At 33.9% G+C, this 14,967-nt stretch overlaps 1 protein-coding gene across 1 annotated transcript in view; it reads right to left on the reverse strand.

Moving 5' to 3' along the window:
- Rme-8 (receptor mediated endocytosis 8) overlaps nucleotides 1-14,967 on the reverse strand; it is a 170,910-nt gene that overhangs the window by 130,894 nt on the left and 25,049 nt on the right. Inside the window, 2 exon segments of the mRNA XM_076472799.1 lie at nucleotides 2,450-2,641; nucleotides 10,747-10,788. Coding sequence (XP_076328914.1) covers nucleotides 2,450-2,641; nucleotides 10,747-10,788 — 234 coding nt within the window.

Genomic DNA, 14,967 nt, shown 5'->3' on the forward strand with positions numbered 1-14,967 from the left:
CAAGTACAAACCTTTAGCTCTATAACCTCTTAAACAATTTGAGATCTAATTATGGTTTTACATTCAGAAGGTCAAACCCTTTTGAACGATGTATTTGACCATACTCAAAGTCTTATGGATTAGTTTACTCTAAACCTGCCTAAAAGAATTTCAGTTCAAAAGTAGGCTGGCAGAGGTCCTGATAAGTAACAAAATCCAACTAGGTATACATGCACCCTATGCTGTCTTGCTGGTGCACAGAAATGTAGTTTATTAAAAAAAAAAAATTCAAGTGCAGAAAATACTGGGGCTTCCTTTTGTTTATAAATTATTTATGTAATAATTTAACACTGTACTCTTTTCAATTGCACAAACTATCATATATTTACCTGACAAAAACCTAGCTGTTGCATATGTAAAAAGTAATCCTTGATATTGCTCATGCTCTGTTACAAAGGATTTACATATTTTTATATATGTTTATTACAAAAAAATTTCCAAATAATAAAGGTAAACAACCCCTAACTACTGTCTAAGTACCTAGTATATACTTCCTGATCGAGGACCAAAGAAATACTCTTCTATAATCTTTCCATGATTTATTAATGTTTCTTCCCATGGCTCCGATCAGTTTCACATAGTTTGAGTTTTGTAAAGACTAAAACAAATTTTATCTTCTAATCTAAATTTTTATTTAAGTAATGTCTTAACTTTCTCTAAATTTTCTTTGTCAAATTTAACCTTCTTGTATTTGTTAGTCATAAAATCAGTTTTATCACTCCCAATTTTTTTTATCTACAGCTTTTAAGAATACACCAATGTACTTTTATATCAGGCACTAAAAATATGAGGTTTAACAAGGGTAGAATGAAACTTGTTTTTCACTTAAAATGTAATATTGGGCTGAAACTAAAAAAGAATGATAAAAGGTAAAGAAAAAAGCATATTGCAAAGAAAAACAATAGGTTCAAAGTACAGACTAAGATCACTCACACAAAAAAATAATTCAACTATGAGGGTACAATCTAAAATCAATGAAAAGGATTTAACCAAATGTAAAATAAACACATCAATGAATGGTTCCTATAAAAATTGGAAATTATGTTACAGATTTAGAAATCTAATTTTCAAAAATCACTTAATTCAAAATCATTGTAAAATAAGTATTAAAAAAATGGGTCAAATTTTATTATTTCTAAGTTTCATAAAAAACAGTTTAAAAAATATGAACTGCATAGAAATATTTTGGACTATTACTGGTCCAGCTACCTCCCACAAGATAAAAATTAGTTTGATGCAAAATTTAATCTTCCAGTTAGAATATAAACATATTTAAGATAATTAAATAATGTTACTGAAAAGAACTGTAAAGATTTAGCCCATCTCAACAGTCTAATTCTAGTAAGAATTAATTTGACAATCCTTGATGAAATTTAAACAAAAATATGACTTTTAATGCATTTTATTTGTTAATACACAAATACAGCATCTTCTTCCACTTGTGACTTTAAAAGTAAGAAAGGCATAGTGTTCGAAGTATAATTTAGTATAATTACTTACTTTCTCAAACTTCTGAACAACAATAAAATAAACAAACTATAACATTTTAATATCAAATTTCTTGCAATTGCAATAAATTTTAGTGATGTGGCACAAATAAAACTATAACCTACACTAGATAGTGACAAATCAAAATATCTGATCAATTGAAACTTATATTTAAAAATATGCACAACTCCTTGGTAAAGTCATTTCCAACTCTTTTATCTCTAAAAACAAAGTTTTTAATAACTTACAGTTAAAGATTATATTCTGAAGGAAAGGTAAATAACATATTGAACCTAGCACACATCTGTAAAGAATGAGGAAGTTAATAACATACAGGGTCATTTTGAGAAAAAAAAAAAACAATCTAACATTAAGAAATCAAATACATCATTGAAAACAGAATAAATTGATACTATAGATATACATTTCTTTCCTAATTTTATGTAAGCATTCCTGCTAATCACCTCCACAAAACTATCCCTTAATGACTTTAATATTGGCTTCAAGTGACTTCTGTGAATATAATGTCAAAAAAATCAATCCTTTGGTCAACAACTTCAGTATTTTGCTAACATAAAATACTTTCATGAAAGAAATTATGAAATATGGATCTCAAGAACCTCAAGTTCAACTTGAGAAGAGCTTATCAATACAAGCTGAACACAATCACAACACAATCAAAATGTCTACAAATCTTCTATCCCACATCTAAACTACAGGGGAAAAAATATAAAATGTCATAAATAAACGATACACCAAGTGCATGATATAACCTAATTTCTGTCAGATTTAGCTTTTATTTCTTGAAATGACAGAATATTTAAGTCTTACATTTATTTTTTAAAGGCTTATTAAAAATCCTTTTAATTAATATTTTAATATTCTCATAACAAAATTAGTTTTCAATAAATAATAAACTTACCATCCTACCAAAACCTCCATGGATTAAAACAAATCCACCAGGAACAGGAGCTAGTCCTTCTATGTCTTTATAATCATAAGAAGCTATTATTTTTGCTGTGCTTCTATCTAATTGGTTAAGAGAGCCTTGATTAACTTCTAAAACTACAGGAACTCTTTTGTCAGACCAGTGAAATTTGGTACAGTCATATTTCTAAAAAGAAATTTAAACACAAGTGATCTTCATATAAACTTATATAATAAATACAAAAATTACTGGAAAACAGCACTAAATATCTATAACTTTTTTTTAGTTCAGCTATTTTAACATGCTTTTATTTAAATAGAATAATACCTGAACTTGTTTGTTACATAACTAAACATAAGATCTGATGGCCAACATGAGGCCTGTCTGTCTGTTCAGGATGTCCCATTCACTTGGAGGAAACAAAGAACTCTAAATCAGCTCTGGTCATTTAATTATCCTTCCCTTATACTCTATCTATTATATGTGAAAACAACCCATTCCAAAGGTCAACCAGCCTGTTAGAAAAGTAAAAGTGTCTAAGCTAGAAATGACTCCTACCTTGTTGAAGGTTAACATTTTCCTAATCTCAGTACACAATACCAATATACATATATACACACACAGTTTAGTTATCTCTCTTGCATGTCTGGTTCAAAGATTTGAATGTCACATGAATTGCACTGCTGCATCATGAAATCATGCAACAAAAGCCCTTCACCATAAGAAGGCTGATACAACCATTCATACACACAACAAGTTTCCATATACCCTTGGTAACTTCATCATTTGACAAAGCAAGAGAAAATACACACTGGAAATGGAGAAAATGGATGTGAAGGTAAGTATATAATGGAACTATATTTTCAGGTTAGGAAAATGTTAACTTCAGACAATGTAGCTAAAATTCACACTCAATTGTTGGAGTAGCAGGTGCAAAGTCTACATAAATGAGTTCCTTTCAGCACACAGAAGCCAATGGAATGTGACACCCTATAGCAGGTGATCCATAGAGGAACACATGTGGGAGACTGCATCTTGTCACAAACGAGATATAATCTTTGCTAAAATGTAAGAAGGGAAGATGCATATGAACTCCATGTGTCAAAAGAATGGGCAGAATAAAAACATAACCATCCAAGCACTTACACACAAGCACACAGAACACTTGTGTGTGGTTGTTGAAGTGTATTCAGACCATTCCTTATATTCTCACCTCAACTATACTGAACAGATTCTATGGGATAGACTTCAACTGCAGAAGTAGAGTACATTATTGGCACAGTATAGTTTTGTATAATGTGCACTTGTCTGAATCTTGTGGAACAGATTACAGCTCCAGGAAGAGGATACTTTAAATATGCAGCTGTGTTTTGTATAGTGTGTGTACTTCCAAATAAAACAAAGGCAGAGAGATGATACACCATATGATGACCAGAAGGAAAAGCAAGGCAGAAGGACCAATGACAAAAATCTGCCACAGTCAGTGACAGACATATAGTGGAAGAGCAACAAAAATTCCACATAAATTGAGTGTCTGGCTCAATGAGTGGTGAAATGGAAAAATCCCACACATGATGATGGAGGGAAGACATTTGTCTATGAAGAAAGTATACGTGAAAGAAAAGCAAGAGGGAAGGAATTAGGATAGAGGAAGGAAGAATTTACATATCAAATGCACCAAGGCTAAGTTGTTTAAGGTGGTGCCAACAATAGGACCTGACAAGGAGTGTTTTGTGTAAAGTGGAGGACTTATGGAAGAAGACAAATAAGACAAATAGACATACAGGAAGAAGTGAGACCAGATCTGACTGAGAAAATTGACAGCTAGGATCAAAGGATGAGGAACAGTGAACCAGAAGAGTTGGGAATTGTAACAAATGCATGCTTGATGAGCATGTTGAACTATGAGCAAATTCCAAGAATAACCTTGGAATAAAAGACCATTCCATTGATAAAAAGTAGACTGGCCAAGAGAGACAGTACAACACCAAGATTTAGTCTCAGGTTTTTTTCATGGGGTTTTTTATAGTCCACCATGCTCATCAAGAACTCATTTCCTACCATTCCAAACTCTTCTGGTTCACTATTCCTCATCCTTTGACACTAGCTGTAAATTTTCTCAGTCAGGCCTGGAATCATCTCTTTCTGTGTGTCTATTTCCCTATTTGTCTCCTTTCTCATGTTCTCCATTTACAACAATCTTTAACATTGTTCGAAACATTTTGGGAAATACTGTATGGCCATGGAGTCTTATCATTTCTTGAACTTGCAATTTACTTCTTGACAAATTTAGAATTATTATAATGATTTTGTTTGCTTAAATATTTAATAAATATGAATAAATCAGCAATCTTACAACATCAAATATCACCCCTCCATCATTCTCAAAAAAAAGGCCTTAATTCCTATCCAACTATTTTGCTTACCCTTAACTAAGTTAAATATATACTAACTGTTAATTTTACATTTTCAGCAAACCTTTTGCATATGCCCTTTTTATTTCCCTTATATCCTATATGTAATTCTTCTGTAATACCTTAAGTCTCCAGTCACAATAGTTACATTTTTTAAATGTATAAAACTATTCTATAATTATATCCCTTAAATGTTTGTGAGCCAACATAGTATTTTAGTTGAAGCTACACATTTTTGCAATATTGAAATTTAACATTTACTTTAAAACATTTTCCACCTTTGTTCAGAATCTCAAATTAACTTAGTTCCCTAATTCAAAAAAATATAACTTTTGTCATATTCCTTTAACATTTATAACCAAAATCTCATTCCTGATCTTTATATGTACTAAAACATCAAATCTAATCAAGTAATGACTTCTAGCGCCCAGGTGTTCCCCAATCTCCACCCTCTCAACCATTTCCAGTTGGTTGGTTGGTTTGGTGTTTAATGGCACAAAGCAACTAGGCTATTTTTGCCAACCAGTAAAACTTAAAGTAAAATTAGTAAAATTCATAAAAGAAAATTAAGGTAAAACAAAAAAAAGTTTAATTTTTGAATTAAAAAAACATAAAAAGCATCAATACCAATTCTTATATCTAGTCAACATGGAGTTCAGGATCAGGGTGAATACCTCGTTGGCAGAAAAAGTGAATGTAAATAGTTTTAGTGAAAGAGAATTTAAAGCTGTTTGCTATGGTCCACTTCAGTAAACGATTGGGGGCAGTCTGTAGCTGCCACTCAAAATACCTCCTGTTCGACGATTGACATGAGATGTGAAAGTTGTTGACATAGAGCTTGTTTGCAACAGTTTTACAGTTCAGTGATGGTATTAATCTTTATACTGAAAAGTGTGGCATTCAAAACACAGCCCTGAGGGATTCCAAGTTCCTGTAGAAAAGAAATGGAAAGTGTCAAACCCACATGAAATTGGAATTGCCTGTCCATTACAATATTTTTAATAAAAATAGGCAAATGATACCATTATCCATATACACGGAGGTCTTGAAAAATGCCATACCTCTATGTTGAATCATAAGCCTTCTCAATGTGAAAGAATATTGATACAAGACATTGTTTCAAGTCAAATCAGGTGGTCCGTGGTGGAGCACTGTGATCGGAACCCACACTAGGTGGGTGAAAGGAGGTTGTTTGATTCAAAGAACCAAACAAAACGAGCATTAACCATCCTCTCTGAGGTCTTACAGAGACAGCTTGTCAAAGGAATTGGATGGTAGTTTGAAGGAATCTTGGGATCCTTCCCAGGCTTGGAGAAAGGCAGGACAATAGCCTAGCACTAGGCATCAGGAAAAATTCTCCTGCCAGATCCAGTTAAAAACAACCAGAAGGATGGCAAGAGAAGCTGGAGATAGATGGCGCAGTATTTCATAGCGTACATCATTAGCTCCGACTGATGTACTGACAGACCGATGAAGGGCCAGTTTAAGTTCCACCATTGTAAAGGGACGATTATAGTCTTAGAGACAATCAGCTCGAAAGGAAAGAGGTGATCACTCTGCCCAAGTCTTAATAGCTAAGGTGGAGGAAGAAGCAGAAGTTCTAGATACCCAACAAAAGCTTTCACCTAGAGTGCTGGCAATGCTCTGGGTATCAGCTACTTCTTGGCCATCAGAGAGCAAGATCAAGAAGGTGACATATGACTTTGGAAGTAGTGGTAGAAGATATGCTAGTTGTGAACTCAATCCAAAATTGCTTCTGGCTTTGACATCTTACCCACTGAGCATGTGCACAGGCCAGCTGGAAAGTGATGAGGTGCGAGAGTGTGGGATACCTACAAAAAGTAACCCAGGCCCATTTTTGAGCCTTCCATGCCATGTGGCAGGCAGAATCCCACCAAAGACGAGAATATCATAGAAAATGTGTCGAAGGTTTAGGAATACACTGAGCAGCTGCCTGTAAAATACAGTCAGTTACTGCTGCCACACAGTTATTTATTAATGGCTTATAGACGATGGTAGGATCAAGTTCTGCAAGAGTAGTAAAAGAGGGCCACTTTGCTTCATCCAGCTTCCACTGGTGTACACAGGTCAGGTGGTGTTGATCACAACCAGTTTCTCTCAAAATTATAGGAAAATGATCACTGCCTTGTGGGTTATTGTCAACCCTCCATGAAAAATGGGAGAATAAAGAAGGGAAGAAAATTGAGAGATCAAGAGCAGTAAAGGCCTGACTAGGTGCATGAAAATAAGTACAAGAACCGCTATTGAAAAGAGAAAGGTTGTGATCAGAGAGCATACGCTCTCTGAGCAACCCCTCCTATCAATAACAGCACTTTCCCAGAGAGGATATCTAGTAAAGTCCCCCAGGATTAAAAAGAGAGATAGCAACTGTTCAATGAAAGCATTAAGATCTGATTGATCACAGGTCTCTCCTGGCAACAGGTAGAGAGAACAAACTGTGATGGTACGACCCAAGGAAACATGGATGGCTACAGTCTCCAAGGGTGTGTTGAGTGGCAAAGACAGGGTGGGCACATGCTGATCAACCACAGTACCATCCCTCCATGCACTCGTCCATCATATAGCTTGTAATTTCTGCACAAAGAAAACTGCCAAAAGGTGACTGTATTGTCAGGTTTCAGAAATGTTTCCTGTAAGGAAAGACATACAGGATGGTAGGAAGCAATCAGTGATTTGATGTCATCCAGATTAGAACATAAAACTTGACAGTTCCATTGTTTCAAGGTGGCCATATTTATTTATGTGTAGCCAAATTGGGTGGAGAGCCCTTCTGTTTAAGACCACGTTTTTTTTCTTTATTGTCTTTATTCAAGGGAGGTCTGTCGACTTCCATGGACCATGCCCTGGGTCTATTGGGCAGGTCTTTGCTCTTGGAAGAGGATTTCAGAGACTGAGGACATGAACAAATGATCATTTTGGATCTTGGGGTGAGAGAACAAGATGTACCCAGAACCAAAGGAAGTGGATCTTGGAATTTGCTGAAATGTATGTTAGAGACAGAGATGGGTGTTGAAGTTAATTCATCAATGTTTTTAACCATGGAGGTCAAAAGACTTTTCATCTGGTTTGAGAACAATTCTTTTGGAGGCACAGAGAGAGCTGTCTGCACTTCCTCTGTAGTAGTGGAACAAAGTGCAACAGCATACGTCTGAGATGAAGTGGTGGACAGCAACTTTTAAGTCTCAGTGTAAGTAATGTTTTGAATCATTTTCAAATGCTGCACCTATTTTTCTTCCAACCATTTAGAGCAAGAATGAAAGTAGGATGGGTGAGAGCCATTGCAATTAATGCAATGAGAGTCCGTTTTACACTCACAGGCATTGTGGTCCTTGTCACCACAACGAGCACATGTCAAGGAACCATGACATGACGTCTTCAAGTGACCAAATCGCTGACACTGGAAACATCTGAGGGGGTTTGGAATGTATGGCTGAAAGCTGCAATTAAAATAACCTACTTTGATGGTGGTAGATGGACGTGGTGATGTAAATGTCAGAATGAGGATATTGGTCAGCATCATAATTCCATCTTTGCACGTGGATATATGCCTCACTACAGAAACCCCTTTGGTGGAAAAACTAGCAAGAATACCCACGTTGGGGATGTTCTTGAAATCCCTCTCAAGAATAACTCCTCATGGTGAATTCAAAGTAACATGAGGTGTAACCTCTATAGGTATATCCCCAATCACCTTTAAATGCAAGAGAAGTTCACTATGTTGAGATATTGATGTTTCCACCAATATGTCACCAGATCAAAGCTTTTTCACTGACTTTGGAGAGCCAACAAGTCCCTTCTGAATGAAAAAGAGACATTTGCCTAAAGGATTGTTTGAAAGTGCGTGCAATATAAGAAAAAGAGGTACAACAGGTGGTACGGATGGTGAGAATTGCTTCTCAGAATCTTCAAGACATGGTCATTTACCTATAGACTGTTTTTCACTATTTTATTAAAATTTGTAATTGGAGCATTCATAATAAAGAAAGGGAAATTTCAGTGCCCACTGATCCCATCCACCATGAAGCTCCACGAGGGGATGCACTACAGTGCCAAACAAGGACACTGCAGCAATGCCAATGTTTCGTAAGCACTATACCCAAATACTAGCATCAGACACAATGTCCACAACACCTGTTGAAAACATCGAACACTGGTACTTGGTTGACCATAGCCCAAATGGACAGATGACTGATCCAAGAGGGCGTCACCCCAAGGCCAACCATCCACTGGAATTCAAGGCCAAAGTAGTGTGTTAAGAATGGACCCCTCAACTACCAGGATCCTCTCCTCCCCTTCATGGGTTGCCACGCACGGCAAACACGTGGTTGGATGTTTAGATCCCAGAAGAGGTAAAATGAAAAAACAGAACCTTCCCTGGGAGGTCTCCTCTCCACGTACAGGAATCCACACCGAAGGGACCATTTCCAGAATGGAAGTGTATAAAAAGTTTAAAATAACACTGTTTGTAATAATTTCCCTGACTAGCATGTTGATAAAAATCTCCTTTAGAAATAAACAGACTGTCTTAGAAGAGTCTTTTTTTCTTCAAGCTAAATGGTTGAGTTTTGTGACATATCTACATTTCTAATCTTCATGCTTAAAAAAAAACTAGATTAATACATCAAACACATATTCTTTACTCAGCAAGTGATACTTTCATTCTGAGATTAGACTACATATATCACTCCAAAACTTTTAAGTAGATAACACTGACTTTTATACAATTCTAAATTTTTCTCAGATGCTCGTTATACTGTTTTCCACCACTAACATTATAATTTTTTGTCAGTCAAAAATAGAATTTTGTTTCGAGACTAACAGAGCTCATAGCTTGATATTAAAATATATTATGTATTAGAAACTTTTAAGCATGCTCCTATCTAACCCTCTATTAATTAGTCAGCAAAAATTCTAAAATCACAAGTACACTGTAGTTCAAAGATTAAATTCAGTACTTCTTAAGTCTCAAATGGAGAAAGCTGTTTACATTGTTTTAGAACAATTTGAATATTTACAGAAATTCATGTTTACAATAAACATTTGGATATACTACCTTGATCACAAATGAGATCATTACACAGAGCAACAAAATTTTGCATAATTTTTTTAAAATTAACCACGGCTTCAAGAAGAAATGAAAGCTGTACCTCATCAAGTAGATTAGTCAAATAAAGGTATTCAACACTGCTCAAAAGTGAATTTGATATCTACTTCTCAGGTACTGTGATAAAATTAAATTTAATATGTGAAGAGCCATAAATAAATATGAAGTACAAGGGAAAAGAACACAATTCTAGAATGAACACAGTAGGAAGTGAAAGCCAACTTGCAGATATAACAGCAGAGACAATGATAAAAAAAAGAAATAAAACAACACATTGCTCTGAGATAAAGTACATAAATATTTTATCTTAATCATAGTAACTAAAAACATTCTATTATAATATATTAATGTTATTGAAATTTTAGTTCAAAGGTCTCTTTCCTGTATATAATACATTTAATAACTATGCTGTATTCATATCTTTTCTTGAAAATAAACACAATCACGCACGAAGTGCAGAAATCAGACAAGAAAATTTTGCATATGATAAAAATTTTGAAATTTAAAAGTATCGTACTTCTAGTCAAAGTAGGAAAAGAGAGTTTAAAGTTGTATTGAGTAGCAAAAATAAATTTGTCACATCACTAAAGAAAATTTATCTACAACAATTTCCAATATGTACCAACTGTTTTTAAAAAATTACATAAATGATTAACATTTACAAATCATAAAAACACTCCAGTTTCAGTTTATTAAAATATGATAACTTAACTATGAAATCTAAATTATTATATTTGAGAAAATGCACTTACACTTATACCTGAAGCTGCTTCTGCAAAACAATGTCGAAACCTCTGGAAAAATAGATGTTTCACAAAATTAAAGCAATTACAGACTATCTAAGTACCAAAGAAATGTGTAATTATAATAATAATAATAATACTTATTGGGTTTAATTTTCCTAATTTTTTTGCACAGATTTTTAACAGCAAATCATAGTCTTGCATGGATGTTAATAGCAACTTATTTATATCAAATTTTTTGTAAATAAAATATAAAGTGTGAAAGTGATTTTAACCTTGCTTTCATATTACTTTTTACTAAACTTTTCATCTTCCAGTGCATTTCAAAACACTGTTCAAAATACAGAAATAAACTGAATATAATGTGAAATAATAGGAAAAAAACATGTTTAACATCAAACACTAATAGTATCCACAGGATAAACATTATTACACTTGTTCTAGTTCTTGAAATTAACTAATTCATACTGAAAATAATTTTTTACACTATTAGGTCTTCTAATTTATCAGCTTCAATGTAGAAGCTGTTGCAATCAAAGTTAATAAACAAAATGTACTGATATTATGAACTACAAATGCACAAAAGGTTGAATGGTAGTACATTCAGAACACTTAGATTTCAAATACCAGTATTTCATTGAATTCTTTACCAATGTTATTTTTTGAATACACAAATTCATCACAATTGCTTATTTTGGAACACAGTACAAAAAACAAAGCAATTATTTTTTCTATTATAGTTTCATTTAATTTTTTATACAGTTTTAGTTAAAAAAAGACAAAAAGTTATAATAAAAGATATTTTCATTAGATACTTTCTACCAACATTCAACAATTATGAAAATGTTTTCTTTGGTTATATAATGCTACTGTGCAATGTTGATCGCAGAAAATAAGTATTTTTATTCCTCCTTTTTATATCTGAAACAAACTGTGTAGTAGCTTGTTACTAATAGCAAGTTTAAATTTTATGACGGAGAAATACAACAGATGCCATTTCTTTTAAATAAAAACAATATTGTGACTTCTGCAATTTTCTCTTGAAAGCTGTTCATCTTAAACTTTATGTATTTGAAAACTAATAAACATAACAATGTGAACAGTTAAAAGTGTACTAAATGAAAATAAAAATCAAACTAACTTAAACTAATACTGAACTTAAATGACCTGTTTAAATGACTAGATGTGGCTTAAAAGTCTTCAAATAATTTCAGTTTGAGATTTTATATATTACCACAATTATTTATAGCACAGATATAAAGTATACATTTTAGTTCAAACACATATTCATTCTTATTATATTTTCCAGCTTCACTCACAATGCATATAATGATAAAAACAGTTTTTGAATGTGTCAAACACTGATAAACTTTAGTAACAAATTCTCAACACCAATACAATATTAGCTTCTGTTTTACGTGTTGTTTAATTTTATAAAATAAAAAACACTGAGATAATCTTTAACCTTTAAAATATAAAACATGAAACACTGTTCAGAATCCCTAACTTTATCCTTGCTAAGCATATTTCTTATGATGTGCTTATTACATCATTATACTTTGCTTTAAACCACCTTCATATGATACAAAGTAACTATACAGTTTTAATTGCTGATACGCATGATTCTACCATAAAAATAAACTAGTTAAAACAATTAACATAAGTGTCACAACTTGAGTAACAAAATGTACAAGAACAGGTTATACGTTTCAAATTCTTTACAGCACAAAAACATCCCTTTCCTTGTATTGTGACCATGTAACTATCAAATAAATATGTCATAATTTTACTTTATATTAAATTTTTATTTTACAAATTGAAATATTGTCATATCTTTTACATTATACCACACAATATTTTTGGTTAACATTTTCTTAAATCGAAATATATTTCCAATAATACTTATCTCTTCTCACAATACAGCTATTATTCAATTGCTAGAGTTTTTCCTCACCCACTTAAGTGTTGGTCTGATGTTTTCTTGTTGCTCCAGTCTTATATCCCACTTGATTGCTCTTGGCTATATTTGTCCTGTGACACTCTCCACATATATCAACGTGCCCTCTGCAATCTCTAACACTGATTCTTGTGGGGAGAAGGGACAGGAGAATGTGAAAGGAGGTAAGTGTTATTGGAAATACATGTTTAACTTAATAAAACTTTAACTTCAAGGGCATACTTACCTCCTCTCACACTACAGCTAAAATCCCATACTGAGAAGGTGGAGGGGCTATTGAGAGCATTATCCATACCCAAAGCATCTGCACAGATCATGGGTGTGCCAACTGAAGATTGGCATTCTAGTGGGGGTACTTCATTACATCCATAACAGGTATGCTCTTTACCCAGGACTTACTTCATGTACTGTTGATGGAACTTTATATGATTTATCATCACTAACAGCTAGGCTTCACCAGATATCTAGGGTTCCATTGCTTGTAATTGGAATTATAGGGCCAATACCCCACATTCATGACCAGGAAAAATGGACTACTAGATGTATATATAACCATACATTTTTAAGCCATAAACAAAACACATTAAAATTAAACAAAATACAATACATATTTTTAAAAAGATCCTAGCGTACAACTACAATGTGGGATTATAAAATGTATCCTCGGTTTTGGAGGTGACTGAAGGAGGATGATCCACATTGCGATGGGGATACACTGTCTATCAGTCTTAACCTCCAACTTGCTAGTCTCACATAAGAATAGAAATTTAGAAATTAAGAAAGCAAGATGTGGGGGCTCAAGCCCACAATGACCCACATCTAATCACCCTTCACTGCCTGCAGAAAGTTGTGGGAAGGTTACTGCTCTCCCAAGTTAAAATAAGAATAAGGAAAAGATAAACATTACAAGATGGAAAAAAAAATTAAATTTAGAAAATAAAAATAAAATAAAAAATGAAAATAAGGTACTCTTGAAGTTATATATACATACACAATCATGAATCCCAAACTGAAGCCATAGAGTGACATGAAAAGAATGAAAACAAAGCAAAACCCAAGTGAACAGACCTTATCCTTAACCTTAAGAAGTCTAAAAGGCAACACCCCATGCTCACACAGATGCGATCATGTATGCCTTACTCAATCAAAGAAACAAAACACATTTGGTCTGGAATTACAGAAAATAACCCTCACTCCCCAACTGTGTGGGTGAGGTAAATTCCACTTGCCCCAAAACAACATAGAATCTGAAAACTAAACCAACATGTATGCTAACAATGGTTCCAGTTCATCATTAATGAAAGTGGTAATCCTGAGTCTTCAGACAAAGTTTGTTGCAAGGAAACAACATGATGGATGTTAGAATTGTAAGTCCATAGACATACTGCTGTCCTACCAAAGGACACAGATCTATGCAGGTTAACTATGAACTCTTCCTTAGAACCACTGACTTCAAGGAGAAAATGTGTTATTTAAGAGTTGTAAGATACTTTCATCTGGTGGTGCTAGGCAACAGTTCCAACAACCAAGACATAGCTGTCCCATCACAGCTGAGCAGCAAACCTTCCTACACGAACCACAACATCCGTAAATGTATAGAATCACTAAATATTTGCTACCAAACCTTTCCACCATCAAGTAAGTAATCTAGAAAAGGCCCAAAACATCATACTCTCAATGAACCAACTGAAGAAACAAATCAGAAGTAGCTTATCATAAGGTGGCCTCCTTTTACAGTCATGTGAAAAAGTTAGGTAACCCCATGAAAGTCTGTGTATTTTTGTAACATTTTTGGATATATAGATATTTAATCTCAATTTCAACAATACTGAGAGATTATAGGAATATAACTAAACAATTAAAACTGAAGAAAAGACTTTTCAAGGTCTTCTGTAAATGTAATTCTACAAAATTGCATATTCTAACTAAGGAAAATGTTAGGACACCCTACCCCATAATAGCTACTGTTACCCCTTTGGCTAAAATAACTGCAGTGAGACACTTTTTGTAGCCATCTACCAGCCTCTGACACCAGTCTGAAGAAAGTTTGCCCCACTCCTCAATGCAGAATTCTGTCAGCTGTGAGATGTTTGAGAGGTTTCTTGCATGTACAGCCCATTTCAAGTCACCCCACAGCATCTCAATGGGATTAAGATCTGGGCTTTGACTCGGCCATTCCAGGACTCTCCATTTCTTAGTTTTCAGCCAGTCCTTGGTGGATTTACTTGTATGTTTTGGGTCATTGTCGTGTTGCAGGTTCCAGTTCCGCTTCA

This window comes from Tachypleus tridentatus, chromosome 12 (assembly GCF_004210375.1).
Source record: "Tachypleus tridentatus isolate NWPU-2018 chromosome 12, ASM421037v1, whole genome shotgun sequence".
NCBI classification, from domain to species: Eukaryota; Metazoa; Arthropoda; class Merostomata; order Xiphosura; family Limulidae; genus Tachypleus; species Tachypleus tridentatus.